An 18,783-nucleotide genomic window follows, 5' to 3' on the forward strand; every position below is an offset into this window, starting at 1 on the left:
ATTTAACTCCAAACATCCAACAACCATTAATTTCCTTTCCATGGAAACTAACAAGAGGTGCCTCTATATAAATAAAAAGGAAAAAGAAAAAGAAAAAGAAAGAGACAAACAAGTGATAAGGTAAAATAACAACAAAGATGACTAATAGATAGAAAAGTTAACATAATCATTTACTAGCCTTACACCCACAATCATAACCATCATTATTGAAAACAAACAATGCCATTGTTGGGTTCTTGCTCAACCCAACCAAGGAAAAAATCACATAAAAAGAAGGGAGAAAAAGGGAACCACCACCATTACCAAATAAGAGAAGTTGTTAGAGAGAGAAAGAGAAAGAAAAAAAGAGATAGCGGAAAGAAAGGAAGAAAGATTTGAGAGAGATTGGGGCTATTTTGGGTATTTTATAAAATTTAATGGTGGTTATTTACTCCTCTAGATACATCTTTGTATTAACGATATTGTTCATAAGGAGATGATATATTTTTTACTTTATAGATTGGTATACGTCAGTGTTAGGATTTTGGATGAAAAAATGAATCACAATCAAACCATTAACCACGCAAAGGAACACAAAATTTAACGTGAAAAACCTAAATTGTAAAAAATCACGAGCAGAAGGAATAAAATATCATTAATCAGATATTGCTACTACAAAAGTGATATAGTTACACTAATTTAAGGGTATTGGAAACCTATTTATAGATCTAAAATCATTTGTAGATTTAAACATGAATTCTATTCTGATAAGAAAATGAGTCAAGAGGATATTTCTCCATATGAGTTAAATCCCAATCAAAATCGAATTTGATAACATCTTAATCACCGTCAAATCTAAAATCCTAATCACAATCAAATTAGGAAACCTAATCATAGGCGAATTTGAATTATGGGTCACAATTATAACAAGCTCCACCTTGACATGAAATTCAAATATGAAATTATTCATAATTCTTTTTTCCAACAAAATCACGAAGAATTAATCTCCTTGACAAATACCAACAAAATCCACACGCTAGGAAATACCAACCAAATCCAAACAACGCTCATTGTAGTAGATATCTTTAGCTATGCTCAAAATATAGTTAACAAGATCAGACTTAACTTATCTTTACTGACCTTAATGACGCTGCATTCACCAATAAAAGTTCACCTTAATGACTCCACCTTCATTTTAACCCATCTATACAAAAATTGCACACATCTTAACCTGCCATGGTGAAAATCTAATATTTTGATCCAATAATAGAATATCATACTTCAAGATTGCCATTATAAAAATCAAATAACTCCATATAATATTGGATTTGGGTAAACAAACTGATCAAGATTTGTTGGATTTAGAGTAGGCTAATGAGGTAGGGTTAGATTTGAACTAGATCTAGGTTGGCTGAAACAGCCAACAACGGCAAAAGCAAAGAGGTTCAATGGTCATCAAAGGCAAGGCGAGGCATCCATTGAAAGGCAAGGCAATTGGAATGGGGAGATCTATGATCGTCGATGCTGGACAAAAGCAACAAAACAAGGCAACCTAAATGACTAGAGGTAGTGGCGGCAGTGATGTCACTGGCAGACAAGGAGTCATTGATTGACGACAATGGCATAACTTAATATGGAGTAGGGGCGGACGATGTAGAGGCGATCGTTGGTAATCGATCAAAAAGCAGAAAAGGCTATCTATGGGAAGACGAATGGTTGATTGTGGCATTCAATGGTGATGGCTAAGTGCTTGGAGAAAAATAGAGCCGACTATCGTGATAAGCAACATCGTGAACAATGAACAGCTAACAACGGATAGTAACGTGGTGGACGACGACAAAGGCAAGAGGCATAAAGATCAACGGCAATGGCTAGATCAATGATGGGGGATAGCCAATAGTCATGGTCGACAAAGTAAAGGCAACAATGGTGGCCAATGTAGAGAACAAAGTCGACCATAGCTGCAAGCCAAAAGGCAATGGTGGCTTACAATCGTGATGGCAGAAGCTATGATACTAGTTGAACGGTGGTGGTGGTCGATGATGGCAACCAAGTAAGAAAACCCTAATTGTAAACAATGATAAAGAAGTGCAGATCCAACGGTAGAGATTTGCCAAATGTTAATGGTTTAATCCAATGGCTCTAATACCAATTTGTTATGAAATTTGCTTAAAAAACAAATTACAATCAAACCATCAATCACACAGACGACTACAAAATTTTATGTAGAAAATCCAAATCGAGAAAAATCATGGGCAGAAAAAACAAAATATCACTAAACAAATATTGTTACAACAAAAGTGATATTACCATATGTAACGACCCGAAGATGGGGGCTGATATTAATGAATAACTTTGTCTTATTTTGTGGCTCGTGGGTAGAATTATTTGTTAAATTAGCTTGGGTTTCGGTGTGGTGTGAGTGTGTATGTAAGTATTTTGGGAGATTTAGGATGAGTGGTCAAAGGTTAGGAGGGTTTATTAAGAGACATCTGAATGTGTGGGGCTAGATATTCGAATGGAGCAAGCACCATTCGAATGAGAGCCAAGCCATGCGAATGCCTTAAGCCTAGCAACCCCAGTCGAATGCTATAGTGAATACCATTCAAATGGGGTGTGAGTTATTTAAATGAGGGGTGATCCATTCGAATGGCCTATTTTCTTAGGTGCGTTTTTTTCATTGCAACCCAATTTCGATTGTGTTGAAGTCCGAATTTCTTAAAAATTAAAACATAAAAGTTGTAGATATATCTCTTGTTGTTTTATATCATTTTAAATCACCTCAATTGGAGTTCGAACGAGAGAGTTATGCCCAAAATTCGAAGAGGTGTCAAAACTACCTAGAATTCATTTTTAGTAAATTAAACCCTTCCATCCGAATGAACCACCCTTCCATTCGAATGAGGCAGTGTAAAATTAAGTGAACCATTCAAATGGTTCGTTGTTTCATCCAAATGGCTCTCACAATGCTTGAAATTTTCATCCGAATGTCTCTCACAATTATTCAAATATATATATATATATATATATCGCCCGATACCTCATTAGCTCTGGAAATGCATAGAAAATTCTAGAATTAGGATATAAAAAAATAGAGAATTTGGGAGATAATCGGATGGATAAAGATGACTTATGGGGAAAATATAAAAGAAAGAAATTGAGAGGGAAATATTAGAAAGGGAATTAGCAGATAAACTCGAGCTTTGCTCCTAGCTCTCTATTCTTCTTCAATCCTCGTTCTTCTCTTCAGCAGCAAGCCAAAACCCTATCGTCCAAGGATCCCTAACGCTTGTTAAGCATCACAGAAACCTCAAAAAGGAAAGCCTTCTTCCCTTCCTTTCTTTTCTTGGGAATATTTATTACCTTTGAGCTTAGTAATGGAGTCTGAGAACAGGGATGGAGTTTTGTTGGTTGAGTCTGGAGTGATAGGGGGAAGGCTAGGTGATATATTGAGGCACTGTTATGATGATTAGAGTTCAACAACTAGGGTAAACTCATGTAGAAACACTTATTAGGTGGTGAGTCACATACTGTTATGTTCTTATGTTTTTATGGAACCGAACCTCAAGAGATGTTTAACAGCCATGTGGGGGTTTGTTCTCTCCCACTATTCCTAAGGAATGGTGTATTGATTGGAATTTTGCATGGGATGATTGGCTTTTCTCCATGCCCTGTTACAGTCTCATGTACCCAAAGTGCTTGAATGCCATCTTAAAGCTTAAGTAAGGAATTAATACTTGGGAGCACCTTGCTGGGGTAACTATCATGTGCATAAACTGAAACTATCTTTAAATTGGGATTTTTACTCATTGTAATAGCATGTCTTAGAACTGTGGAAATTGTGCATCATAGCATGACTTGGTATAATTGTCACCACTGCATTTGATAAGTGAGCATGAGCATACCCTATTATCATTGTTACACATGCAATTTGTTTGTGGCCACCCTATGTGTTGCATATGCATTGGAAAGACATGGAATGAGATGTTACGCGTTGAGGTTGTGTACCGTCGGGATATATCCCCCAAGATCGGTGGGCCTAAGTATGCCTGACTGGAGATACACTCTTGCGATGACGATTGAGGGGCGCGCCCATAGGTGACGACCATGGGTGAGATTATATTTATATATATATATGTATGTATATGGCTATAACCTAGTATATGAGATAGGACCTATGGTCCATATGATATCATAGTTTCTTTGGTTGTAGGTATCAACTATAGACTACAGGTCGATATGTATTATGATGCATTTTATATTGTTATGTGGGGTCGTTGGCCAGTTATGTGTTTACTGGCTTTTATGTGTGTGCTATGCATAACATTATCCCCATGGGTGGGTGAATGGTCCATGTGTTATAATCTGCCATCCCTACCAATGTATACTAGTCACGACCCACCATACTTCCATCACGTTATCATCTGTTATGCTTGTTTTTCTATTCTTATACTTGTTGAGCTTTGTAGCTCACTGTATACTCTCCACCATTCTAGGTAAAGGTAAAGAAGTTGCAGGCGAGGAGTCGAGCAAGAAGGATGGGTAGACGTGTGCGTGCGGTTCCCCTCTTGATCTAAAAGATCTTGAAAGAGATATGCTGATTGATGTATAGACTTTATTTTGTGTCTAATGTAACTTAAAGAAAAGTTGTGCCTGTAACCCTTGAAGTCATTTATTTTGGGTTTGAGTTTGAGGGATGTAAGATGTATGCATGCTTGTGACCAGGTGTTGATTCTTTTATGTTCTCTAACACCCACTCTTCTAGGTTGCCCTTTAATAGGGTAGCTTGGGGCAGGGGGTGTTATGCCATACTAATTCCATGGTATTGGGCACCTAGTTATAGACCTAAGATAATCTATGGACGTACACATAAAATTATATCCTGATCAGAAGATTATTCATGAGAATATTCCTCCAGATGAGATAAATTCTAGTCAAAATCGAATTTGACAACATTCTAATCACCGTTAAATTCAAAATCCTAATGACGGTTAAATTAGAAAATCCAATCACATGTGAATTTGAATTTCTGGTCAGAATTACAACAATCAAGTATATTTTGTTTTAAATAGTGTGTTTAGCTAGCATAGAACAAATGACATAATCATTTACCTTATGTGAGATGCACAAACTATATGCATGATATTAAGGTAGTAAAAAGTAATGAGAATACCTTTAAAAATTTTAGAAACCCGATGAGCCTTTAAACGTGACCTGAATAATAAAATCTCGACATCAACAGCAGAATCACAATTAAGGCATGCATAACATTATCCATAAGAGACATTTCTAAGACTTGGAGAAAATTTCTCAATGTATTGGGCTTGACAATGTACCTTTTAGGATTCAACGATCATCTTTCTTTAGATGTGCACGCAAGCAAATGATGACTTGCAAATAGTCTTAGTTTCACTTTCTTAAGAGAAAATAACTCGAGCAAGGGAAGAGACAATCACAAAGAGCGATTTGGATAGAGAAAAAAGAAAATAGAATGATCGTAACTAAGGCATAAGACAAAAAAAAAAAAAAAAAGATTAAAAGATAAATATACACTAGCAACTGAGCATACACGATATATCGTGTATTGACATATTGAATTATTATTCAACTATGGATCTAATTCTCTATACAAAAATAATGAGGTCTTTCTAAAAAATATATAGTCAATCACAAAAGAAATAGGACCAAAGTGAATCTAGAAGATAATAAACTATTCTCTATCAAATTGGTAAAAACAAGTGTAGAGGAATTCTAAAATTTCCAACCCTAAAGGTTTATATATATCAAGGATAATGCTTAAATATAGTGGAAAGAAAAAAAAATTCCCATAAATTACAATCACCAATTGAAGCCCTTATTATAATCAAGAATAAAACCTGATATATATATATTATCTTTTATCTTTTAGACAAAAAATAATCACCATCGAATCCACCATATCAAGTTTTATTGGTTGAAATTGAAATGGCTGCTACACATCTCACTTTTTAATTTCTTTGAGATCGGTAGACCACTTCTCCTTCTCCCTCACAATTCATGCTTAACCCAAATGTCAAGGACCAAAATTACAAAGACCAAACAAATTGTATTTAACCAAACCTGTTTGACCGGATTCAATTGCATTGGCCTAATTACAAATTAAATTTAAATTTATCCTAACTAATGATAACAAAAGGATTAATTAGTTAAAGACATAACAACAAGACTATGACATAATTAATTAATTGTATTTGTAACGACCTATTTATTTAATGTAAATTTATTAGGAAAAAAATATAAATTTATGGTCGAGGGAGTTTTAGCAATTATTCAAAAATATTGGGGTTCACTGTAATTTTAGAAACATGGGTTGAATCACCTTAAATATAAGTTGCGCGGAAGATTAATCAAGGGAGCATGTAAGTGAGATGGTCGCGTGCGCAAAGGGGGAATCGGAGGTCACGGGATCGAGACCAACAAGGGAAAATGGTAGCACGATGCTTCTACATTATTCTTTCTCCTTAGCCTTTATATATAGGAGGAAATGCTTGAGTGAAATGTGAGAATTTTGGGAGAAATTGAGAAAACTTTGGTGGCAAGCTTAGTTTTGTTAAGAAAAGGATTAAGTTGCGATGTCGGTGACCCCGGTGCATCACAAGAGTTAAAGGAAAATATTTAAGACAAGTTCTCTTCCTGTTTTCGCAAGTTCCTATTTCTTAATTTTCTAAATTGTAAGTTCTTTCCTTTTCTTGCAAGTTCTATTTTCATCCAGTAAGCTTGCTCCTTAAAGTTCGATGTGCTTCCTTAAAGCCTTGTTAATCTTCTTCAAAATCCTAAATAGGGTTTGTATCACCCCATCTTCCTTTGGAAATGATGCTTTATTGAGGACATGCAAGGGTTTGATGTTATCTTGCATGGGTGATGTTCTCTCATGTATGTTGCCTCGAGTAATCTTATGTCGGTTATATGTGATAGGTCATTATAATTTGCAAAGTTGTGATGATGCATAGAGCATGTACATGAAACTGGTTTTAAAATGTGTAAAGGCTTCATAATGCGCGCAACGGACTAGTTTGCAGGATATATTCACAGAGAAAGCTTCGGTTCAGGGATGGACTTCGGTCCCATGGTTACGATTTTAAAAGATTTCATATGAGCATGAATGCATGTTTCATCTTGTTATCATGTAAGGTGATGTAAAGAGGTGTGGCGTGAGTTCCATAAATGTTATTCATGACTCTTATTGTTTCTCGATACCCATGATTCTCATGCTCACTTTCTTTTTGTTATACTTGTTGGGCCTTATGGCTCATATTTACTTGCATCATTCCAGGTAAAGGTTAGGCTAAAGAAGTGGGTAAGTTAAGTGAAGTTGGAGCCATTCGGTAGATGTGTGTACAGAGCCGTCTCAGCCGAAAGGTCCTTGGGGGGTGTTTTTGAGATGTGTATTACTAAGTTACTTCTTGTTTATATTCTAGGTTGTACCCTTAAGGGGATATGGTGGGTATGTGGACCCTAATATGTATTTGGCTATGAGTAATGATGTATGAGTTTGGCTTCCATTGTTAATAGCAAGGAATATTTGTGACGCTTCTAATTAGGTTTTGCATATATGTCATCATTTTTTACGGATCCCTCTCGGACTCATTGTATGCAGGGTTTCTGGTGATGGGGACCCTATAATGATCAGAGCTTGTCTAAGTGAGAAATTGAGAGCAATTAGAGCGTTTACAATTTGGTGGTGTCAGAGCAAGGTTTGGAATGAGTCTTAGTATACATAGGAATGTTGATAGAGTTAAGGGTACTTTTAGAAAATAAATGTGAGACTGAGTAAGAATTCGAATCTAATATGGTAGTTCTGTAGGAAGATGAGTGCTAGTCGAGGAAGGCCATCGACTCGGAGCCAAGGCCGCAGCCAACCTTCACCCATACCTGCACCTGTGCTCGAGACTTCGGGAGAGTCTAGTGGAGGGTTATGACAAGAAATGGATGAGGTGCAAGACGTTTAGCAAGAATATAGAGGACGATTGAGATGCTTGCTGCCAACCAATTGAGGCAAGATCAGGGGTAAGAACAAGTATCGCGGGAGGCCAAGAATAATCATGGTCAAGTCTCCAATCCAGTGGTTCAAGGGATTGAGAGCAATGTAGGAGGTCAATTGTTAAAGAATTTTATGGCACTTCGACCCGAAAGGTGGTGGGAAATAGCCCATCAAAGGTATATTGGCAGGGAACCATCATGGGCAAAGTTTTAAGAAGCGTTCAATGAGCAATTCTTCCCTGAATGGATTCGAGAGCAGAAGACATATGAGTTTATTGAGTTAGTGCAAGGAAAGAAGATAGTGGCCCAGTATGAAATCGAGTTCATTTCTTCAGCTAGATTTACCCCAGAATTGGTGTCGACTGAAGCGAGGAAAGCGACGAAATTCTAGAGGGGTTTACGAGCTGACATCCGACATGTACTAGCTAGAGTAAGAATTCTAAATTACTCTACTATGGTACAAAGAGCTTACGCCATTGAGCGAGACAAGACTGAAATAAGGAATGGACAAGGGGTGCAAAGAGGAATGGGTAATAAGAAGAGAAAATGGGAAGCACGTCCAATAAGTGGGATTACATTGCTATGGATTTTATCACGGGGTTGCCTAGAACATCAAATGGGCATGATGCATTATGGGTAATAGTAGATCGATTAACGAAGTCAACCCACTTCCTGCCAATTAAGAAGACATTTCCCTTAAATCAGTTGGCTAAGCTATATATTGAGGAGATAGTAAAGTTGCAAGAAGTCCCAGCCAGTATTATATCGGATTGTGACCCCATATTTACTTCTCGATTCTGGGGGGACTTATATGAAACTTTGGGGACCCAATTAAAGTTTAGTATTGCATTCCATCTGCAAACAGACGGGAAGACAGAACAAACTATTTGGACCTTAGAGGATATGTTGAGAGCTTGCGTGCTTGATTTTTACGGTATCTGGGATGATCATTTTCCATTAGTGGAATTCGCCTATAATAATAGTTTTCATTCCAATATTGGGATGCCACCATATGAGGCACTCTATCGTAGGACTTGTAGATCACCCATTTGTTGGGAAGAAGCAAGAGACAGAACTTTACTTGGTCCAAAAATAATAGAGCAGACCTCTAAGAAGATCCAACTCATCAGAGTCCAAATGAAGGCAGCCCAAGATAGGCAAAAATGTTATGTTGATAGACGACGATGTGACCTTGAGTTTGTTATTGGGGATCATGTATGGCTAAAGGTAATGCTTGTAAAAGGCATGCAAAGATTTGGGATCTCAGGAAAACTCAGTCCTCGATATGTAGGACCATTCGAGATATTGGAGCGAGTAAGATCCTTAGCCTACCGGCTAGTTTTACCTCCACTATTAGCCAATGTTCAAAACGTATTTCATGTGTCTATGCTGTGAAAGTACGTGTCAAACGCTTATCATATTATTGATTATCAAACTTTTGGGGTCAAGGAAGATGCGTCATATGAGGAAGTGCAAGTGGTTATTTTGGAATGAAAAGAGCGAGTGTTGAGACATCGATCTATTCCTTATGTGAAGGTCCAATGGCAACATCATGGTCCGGAAGAAGCCACATGGGAGTTAGAAGAAGAAATGAAGCGTTCTTTCCCTTAGTTGTTTAAATAATCAGATATGAATTTGGAGGACCAAATTCTTTTAAGAAATGGAGGATTTGTATTGACTCGTTTATTTAATATAAATTTATTAAAAAAAAAATTAAATTTATAGTCGAGAGAGTTTTAGCAATTGTTCAAAAATTTTGGGGTTAAGTGCAATTTCAAAAAGTGGGGTTGAACCACCTTAAATATAAGTTGTGTAGAAGATTAATCAAGGGAGCTTGTAAACTAGATGGTCATGCGTGCAAAAGGGGAACTGGAGGTCGCGAGATCGAGACCCGTGGCCAGTAAGGGAAAATGGCTGGGGTTTTTTAACCCAGCCAGGCGCTAAAACGACATCGTTTCAGGGCATCGTTCGGCACCCATGCGAGTGCTCGAGGCCATGTGGGCTGTATGCGTGTGGTCGCGTGCCACGCAGGTCCCTGTGTGGCCCTGTCATAGGGCTACGCGGATACTAGCCCCAGCTACCCCCTGCCACATGTCCAAACTCATTTTTTCCACTAGATCTTGATACCTACTTGCCCCATGTTGCTTCTACATTATTCTTTCTCCTTAGCTTATATATATAGGAGGAAATGCTTGAGTGAAATGTGAGAATTTTGGGAGAAATTAGGAAAACTTCAGTGGCAAGCTTAATTTTGTTAAAAAGTCTTTGGGGGGTGTTTTTGAGATGTGTATTACTAAGTTATATTTTGTTTATGTTCTAGGTTGTACCCCTGAGGGGATATGGTGGGTATGTGGACCTTACTATGTATATAACTATGAGTAATGATGTATGAGTTTAGCTTCCATTGTTAATAACAAGAAACACGTGTGACGCTTCTAATTGGGTTTTGCATATATGCCATCTTTTTTGAAGGATTCCTCTCGGATTCCTCGTATGTGGGGTTTCTGGTGATGGGGACGCTATAATGATCAGAGCTTGTCTAAGCTAGAAATTGAGAGCAATTAGGCGCTTACAGTATTAGCCTAATTACAATCCAATTATTTTCAATCTGAGAGTTAATTGTGAAATCTAGTTGTACTATTATGTTCTTGGTTCTGCGCAAGTTAGAGTTATGCGGGACAATGTCCCATACCTAATGTGGTTTTAGGGACAATGCCCGAACCATCTCGAGTAATTCTGGGAACGTGTCTCGGATAATCTCAAGACAACTTCTCGAAATGTTGGCCCAGTCAGATGCCTTGAGAGTACGTGCCAGAGTAGATGTTTGCAGAGCCCACCTGTCTGTTAAGCCAAACAAGTTGTAGCCTAAGGCCCCCAATAGTAAGAAGGCCCCAAAGTAAAAAAATTCATAATTTATATATGTATATTTTATTTTTTAATAATAAATATTTTATTAAAAAATTAAAATACAATATATATATATATAATCTAAACCTAAAGCTTGGGTCTTCCTTCCCAATAAAAATTAAAAAGTCAGGAATGTATAATTTTTTGCTCGACTTGCACAAACTTTCTTAGAGTTTTAACAAAAATTAATTTTGTTCTTTTTCGTTTATTATAGTAGGTTGTTTGGTTTTTTTATTATTATTTTGATACATTATATTTTAGTTAAAAATTCACTATCATTAAGAGATTATTATATTTTATAGTTGATTGAACTTTAACTTTTTTTTCTTTTTTAATTTAGTAAAATGATTTGTTTTTGAAAAAAGTGTATTATTTTTTATTTTTTAAAAATAAATTAATACTCTTGAGAAACACTACCAAAAAAATGATTTTTAGCGGCGATTTTTTTGGCATTTAGCGGCGGTTTTTATCAACCGCTGGTATAACCGCCGCTAAGTGCTATTTTTAGTGGTGGTTTTTTAAATTTAGCGGCGGTTTTAAAACCGCCGCTAAATTTAATTGAATTTAATATTAAATTATTTAATTTAATATTAAATTTAATTATCAAAAATAATTTAACGACGATTTTTTTTAATTTTTTGCAGCGGTTTTGAAATCGCCGCTATTTGCCACATGCAAGTCAAAAACAAGCGCGCGCCCGCGCGCCAGCCCCCCGTGTCGCGACCCCTAGCCATGCGTGAGCCCGCCCACCGCGCGGAATAAATTCCAGCAATTGTAATCCCCAAGTTTCGATCCCGTGACCACCCCTATGCGCGTGCGTGCACGAAGCCAGCTGATCTGCAAAGCCACTTTGTAATATACTCACGCATATTAATTATAAAGCACTCGAAGCACTATTTTTCAGAATTCACTTTGCACCCACAAACTAAAGTTTTTCAAATTACACTTAGCCCCAAATAAAATAAAATAAAAAAATAATTTTATTTTTAATTGAATTGAATTAAATTAAAATAATTAATTGAACTCTCAAAACACCTAAAAAAGAGTTAACATATTAACTTAATTAATTGAACTTAAAATGTATTAAACCAATTAATTAAATAAAATAAATTAATTGATTAATTAATTTAAAATAAATAAATTATTTAATTTAATTGAATGAAATTAAATAAATTAATTGATTAAAAAATAAAAAATATATCAGATTATTTTGTAAAATTTAATTTAATTTAATTTTGAAATTATTAATTTTTTTTAAATTTAATTTTTTATTAATTGAATTTTTTTTATTACTAAATTTAATTTTTGATTTTTTTATCATTGAATTTTGCCGCGAAATTTAATTTTTGATTTTTTTTATTATTTAATTTTATGGTGGTTTTAAAAATCGTCGCGAAATTTAATTTTTGATTTTTTTATTATTTAATTTTGCAGCAGTTTCAACGAAATCGCCGCTAAATTTAAATTTTTTTATTATTAAATTTTGCGGCGATTTCCATAAAACTGCCGCTAAATTTATTTTTTGATTTTTTTTATTATTGAATTTTGCAGCCGTTCTAAAATCGCTGCGAAATTTAATTTTTGATTTTTTTTATTATTTAATTTTGTGGCAGTTTTGATGAAACTGCCGCTAAATTTAATTTTTTAATTTTTTATTATTGAGTTTAGCGACGGTTTTTTAAAACCATCGCTAAATTTAATTTTATAATTTTAATTAATTAATTTTGTGGTGATTTTTCGAAACTGCCACAAAATATTGGATAAACCGCCGTAAAAAATATATTTTGCGGCGGTTGAAAAACCGCCGCAAAATACCATGTTTTGCGATGGTTTTGAAAATCGCCACAAAAAACCTATTTTTTTGTAGTGAAAGTCTTAACAATTGTTTTCGCCTAAGACTCTCAAACTCGTTAGGCTGGCTCCGGATGTTTGACCCATTATGGCATAATATTTTTGAAAATCAGATGGACCAAATACTAGAACCAATTAGGTAGTTGACCTTATTTATCAATGCGAGACTTGTGATTAATGTTTTTTTTATTTACTATATTTACGTCAATTCCTTAGAAATAGATATCTGAATTTGCACACCATGCATTCCTTTTTTCTTTTTCTTTTTTTACTTTATTTGTTATTAAAACATGGAAAACATAAAATCAGTTTTGAAATCATAGTCCAAATTGACCAAAAGGGGTAACTCAGTTTAAAATTTAAATTATAGTTAAAATTCACATTAAGTGAAAACTCTCAAATAAAATCTGCTATTCTTTTATTAGTCTAATTCAATCCATCTATGCAAGTCATCCTGAATAAATTCGTAAAAAGTTAGTTGCAGCAAACCCAAAATGTCGTTACTTTTTATGGGAAATTATAAATAAAAAAATATTATTTTTCTTGATATTTTGGTAAAATATTCTTTGAGAAGAGAGTGAGAAAAATGTTTTGGGGAATCATCAACCTGTCAATGTTATTTCAACTTTATAGAAAATATTCTACTTTTTTTCTAGTTTATTCAACAAATGTCTGGATGACAACATGCCACAGTTTGCAACTTTCCATCCTTATCTCACCTTTATCAATGTTTGGATGCTTTATTTATTTATTTTTAAGTTTTAGGATAATATATTTGAGGTTCAACCTTATCTATTTCTTTTTCAACAGTAAGAAGGATTGTTTGAGACTTGTCAAGAAAATGTACTAGGATACTTTAATTAAAGCCAAAATGGCTGAAAGCTAAGAGAAAAAACGGAAATGAATGAATAAATAGGGAGAGATGATATTTTTAATATTCATTTTATTGGGGTTTATTGCCTTTTATGCTTCAGCTTCTTCTGATTTTCCACTCCTAATTAAGCAAATCACACATGATTTCTCCTAATCTACCAAAACCTTTAGCTTCCAAGGAATTCTTTTTAATTGAGATTTCTTCTTATGATGCTTTGTGTTTGGTCCCATGCCCTCAACCACATCACCCAGGCTTCACAAGAAAGTGGTTTGAATTTCATCACAATTAATCAAATGGTTTATTAGCTTTAAAGTCTGTAATACCCTCTTTCTGTCATTAACTACCTCCTAGATCTCGATCGGATGTGTACAGCATCACTAAAATTAGAAAATTCACAACAAATTGCTTAAAACTAGCTTCAAAATCACATAACTACATGATAAACTCAGAAAGGATAGCAAAACTTATGGAATTGAAATACCTGGTCGGTCTACCTGTGGACCCTAGAGCATCCATTCCTGTCCATAGAAATAGAATTAGTTTTCAGATAGAAAGAGAGACGTAATCTGTTTTCAAGAGCGACGAGACCTTTGATTCTCATGTATTAAAAGTGGCAGAAAATATTCTAACACAAAACACATGCTGAATTATATATATATATATATATATTAATGGATCGGATATGGACCTTCCAAACATAAATATTTACTACAAAATAAAATTTCATATATCTAATTTGTATAATTTCATTTTTTTAAAATATTTTTTTCTTATTCATTAATAATAAGTATGTGTATACATTTTGTATATTTGTCAAAATATTTGTACATACTGATAATGCAAATAACTAGTCACTAATATACAACTTTTTAAGAAAACATACCAAGTGGCGAGAAACCCTTGAACTTTGGAATCTTGAATTGATGTTCTACAAAAAGGAATGGTGGGATTGCCCTAGGATTGGTCAAGAAAGTCATCTCGATGCCTAAGTCATATGTAAAGCAATAGCAATAATTGAGCAAGAAAGCTTAGCATCATGATAAAGAACGCCTAATACAGAGAAGAGATCTTGCTCTATTTAAAACAGGTTAGAGATAATTCTTCACTTACAATTAGGTCTCTTTGTTAGAAATTGTTAAGCTTGCAGTTAAGCATGTTTTGATGGTGAATGCTTTATGCAAAACTATATTGATTCAAGCTTTATGATTTATCTCTCATAAAGCTCTCATGTCTTGTTAATAGTATGAATTCTAGTGCTTTGTTGTGATAAGGTTGCCTTCTTAATTAATGGAATGCTCAAGGAACCTCACTAGGCTTATCTTTGAACATGGTTTGTCTATTACTTTTAGGACTTTAAGGGATATCTTAATATCTATAATGCATGAGTGTCATTTAGACCTCATGATACTTAGAGCGATTTTGGGGTTTGAAAATATCTTAAATGTTCAAATTATGTGGAAGCATTACTCAAAATCTTAGAGCATTGCATTTCATATTAATAATTGATGTTTATGTATCAAACATCAAAGTTCTTGAGTAAATGTTTATTCTACTTAGGGTGTGATCGTTTTTTATTCATAGCGCTCAAATTGCATATTTGATATCTAGTATCAAACTCTTAAGGTTCTCAATGTTTTGAAATTTAATGAAATAACATTTGAAGAACTTAATTAACATTTGGATGTTTGTTTCTTAGAAAGAAAAATCATTCAAGTGTTTGATAAATGTAGAAATTGTCAAGCTATTAAGATTCTATCTCATCAGGCTATCAATCGAGTGATAATTGAGCTTTAAAGCAATTCATTGGAATAAGAGCTTAAATGTATTAGAGTATCATGTGCAGTATCCTATATCAATAATAGATAATGCTTCAAAGTTTAAAGAATAGACTTCATATATGCTCTGTCTTAGTCAAATGGAAAGTGAGTTACTTCACTACAAGAATTCCGAGATTTAGCGACGGAATATTTCCGTCGCTAAATCCAAAATTCCGTCGCAAAATATCTTTAGCGACGGAAATTGTCCGTCGCTAAAGTCTGCGTCGCTAAATTTTCTTTGCGACGGATTCGTCGCTATTTTAGTGACGTCTTAGCGACGGAAATATTTCCGTCGCTAATTGTTTTTTTAAAAAAATTGCGACGGAATATTTCCGTCGCAATATTTTAAAAAAAAAATTTAAAATTATTTTTTTTATTAGTGACGGAAAATTTTCGTCGCTAACTGTATTTTTTTTTAAAATATTGCGACGGATATTTCCGTCGCAATTTTTTTTTAAAAAATTAAAATTATTATTTTTTATTAGAGACGGAAAATTCCATCGCTATTATTTTTAAAAAATATTTAAAATATAGCGACGGAATTTTCCGTCGCTAATAAAAAAAAGAATTTTTTATTTTTTTTAAATTCTGCGACAGAAATATCCGTCGCAATTTTTTTAAAAAAAAATTCTTCTTTTTAGCGACGGAAAATTCCGTCGCTATATTTTAGAATTTTTTTATGAAATTTATAATATTTTAAATTTTTTATTGAATTAACTATATCGACGAAAATTTTCCGTCGCTAATTGTTTAGAATTTTTTTATTCAATTAATATAGCGACGAAAAATTCCGTCACTAATATTTTTTGAATTTTTTTTAAAATTAATTATAGCGACGGAAAATTCCGTCGCTACGAATTTTTTGAATTTTATTAAATTAATTATAGCGACGGAATTTTCCGTCGCTGAAGTAAATTAAAAAATTAAAAAATATATTTAAAATTTATTGCGACGAAATTATTCCGTCGCAATATATTAATTTTTTTTTTAAATTTTAGCGACACAATTTTTTTCCGTCGCTAAAAGTTATACATTTTTTAATTTTATTTTAATTTAATTATTTAATTTTAAAATTTATTTATAATTAATTATTAAACAAATTATATAAAAATTAATATTCAAACAAGATACTAATAATTGTCTATTACATGCTAATATAATTGTCTGTTACATACCAATGGTTACATAAAAATAACTGCAAAAACTAATCATCTAAATCATCATCAACATTAGGTGAGTCAGGTTGATGAGTCGATTGTGGCTGAGAAGAAGAAGAAGAAGGAACAATACCACGAGTAGATGCAGTAAGTTGTTCAATCAAAAATCGCATCTCAAACATCTGTCGTCGAACATCGCTCAGCTCATGAGCCTGCGAATTAATCTGCTCCGCCTGCGAATTTATCTGCTCCGCCTGCACTTTTAATTTCTCTGTCATTTCTTGTATAACTGGGTTTTCATTAAGACCAGATGAGACAGAGGATGAGCTGCCAACGTCAGAAAATTTTGATTGGGATAAAGATCCCGTGCCGTAAATCCTCTTCTTCTTATTTTTCCCCCCAGCAGCCTGGATGAATATCTGATCGCAATCTGGCTGCTGAGACTCCTCAGACCCTTCATTTGGTTGAGTTGCTTGCTCTAGCAACTGTCCATACATTTCCTACAACAGTTTAATGAAGAAAATAAAATAAATCAATTATGAATATTAAAACTTATGTTAATTATAAAAATGATATTACTTACAATTAAAAAATACTTACAGCGACACTCGAAGAACGTCTGTCGACATACACCATCTGTCCTTCCTCAGATTTTTTAGAATGAGTTCGTTCAAACAATTCAATCAGTGTAGGCTCTCTCCCAAACTCATGTGTCTAAAAAAAAAAAATGATATAAAATTAACCATGTTAATAAAAAAAATTTTAAATATTAACAAATTAAATAAATTAAATTTCTCACCATTCGTCTTTTATGCTCTGCTGAAGATATAGAACCCCCAGTATGACGGGAAGGACCAGCCCCAAGGCCACCTGTCTCACTCAAACGGTTCAGCGATGCTTGTGTAGACCGTTTCTTGAAAGCTCCATCTTGTTCCCATTTCTGCATCCAGCTATCCCAAACATCATCTGGCACAAAGATCGGTTTTCCATTGGCATGCCACTTACGAATGTTGTCGATATATCGTTTCGCTGCTTTTTGTGCCCACTCTCTTCTCACTAATGCATCAATTGCAGGATCCCATTGAAAATTTTTCTATAAAACAACAAAAAAAGATTAAATAATTTAAACATTTCTACATTAATAGTTGAAATATATATATATATTATTAATTTGAATTTAATACCGCAAATTCATCCCAATACATGCCCTTTATCTCTGAAGGCACTTCTTTCCAAACATGACCTTCCTTATGAAGACATTTCTTGAAGATTGTCGATATAATATGGGAGATATTTATTGTACGACAAAAAATGCTCCTGTATACAAATAATAATAATTAGTATAAAAATTAATACATGTCATAATGTAAAAAAAAATTAAAAAAATTAAAATTACCCATCGCCATCTTGCTCTATAACATGTAATGGGTCGGATGTAAAATGACTGGCCGTCGAGTGAGATGATGGATGTACTGGTGACTCTGCAGGAAGAGTCGGTGAAGAAGCAACTGCAGGAGTAGCAACAGGAGATGCTGATGGGAGAGAGGCTGGTGAAATATCTCCCGAAATATGTGGTGCTGCAGTAGATGAGGTGGAAGCAGCAGTAGACCCAGACAAGTTAGGTCTAGAACCACTGCGTCCTGCACGATATCGTCCTCTAACACCTGTCATCTATATATATATTATAACGAAAATGCCGTCAAAATTTTTTCCCGCCCATTTCCACTTTCTATTTCGATATTTTATTATATTTTATTTCTTTCTTTCTTACCCAAAATAAAATTTTTATAAATCATTAATTAAATATAAGTTTGTGGAAAACGTGTAGTTCTTAAAACCTGTAGATAGTTTTTTCATAATTAAATAGTATTTGGAGAATGTATAAACATGTTAGTATATAAAGAAGTAAGATCTAATCAATATTATTAATTTTTAAATAATAACATAAAATTTTAATTAAAATAAATTACAAAAAAATAAAATTTTTTTAAATCGACAAAAATCTTGAGATATCAGGTAATATCGTCAAATACCGACTACCAAGTAATTTTTTTAAAAAAATAAATTTAATTTTTTATTTTATTTCCTATAATTTACCTCTCATTCTCTCTCAATAAAGCCACTATTCAAAATTCTAAAACCCTTAATTAATTTCAGAACCATGCAAAAAAAATACAAA

General features: G+C 33.9%; 1 protein-coding gene across 1 annotated transcript; it reads right to left on the reverse strand.

The window, feature by feature from the left end:
• Nucleotides 1-16,651: 16,651 nt before the first annotated feature.
• Nucleotides 16,652-18,275, reverse strand: LOC127804478 (uncharacterized). The gene is made up of 5 exons (XM_052341346.1): nucleotides 18,001-18,275; nucleotides 17,789-17,921; nucleotides 17,404-17,697; nucleotides 17,205-17,318; nucleotides 16,652-17,104 (listed from the first exon to the last, which is right to left on the reverse strand). The coding sequence occupies exons 1-5, from the start codon at nucleotides 18,273-18,275 to the stop codon at nucleotides 16,652-16,654; spliced, it is 1,269 nt and encodes a 422-aa protein (XP_052197306.1).
• Nucleotides 18,276-18,783: the final 508 nt, after the last annotated feature.

This window comes from Diospyros lotus, chromosome 6 (genome assembly GCF_014633365.1).
Source record: "Diospyros lotus cultivar Yz01 chromosome 6, ASM1463336v1, whole genome shotgun sequence".
NCBI lineage: Eukaryota > Viridiplantae > Streptophyta > Magnoliopsida > Ericales > Ebenaceae > Diospyros > Diospyros lotus.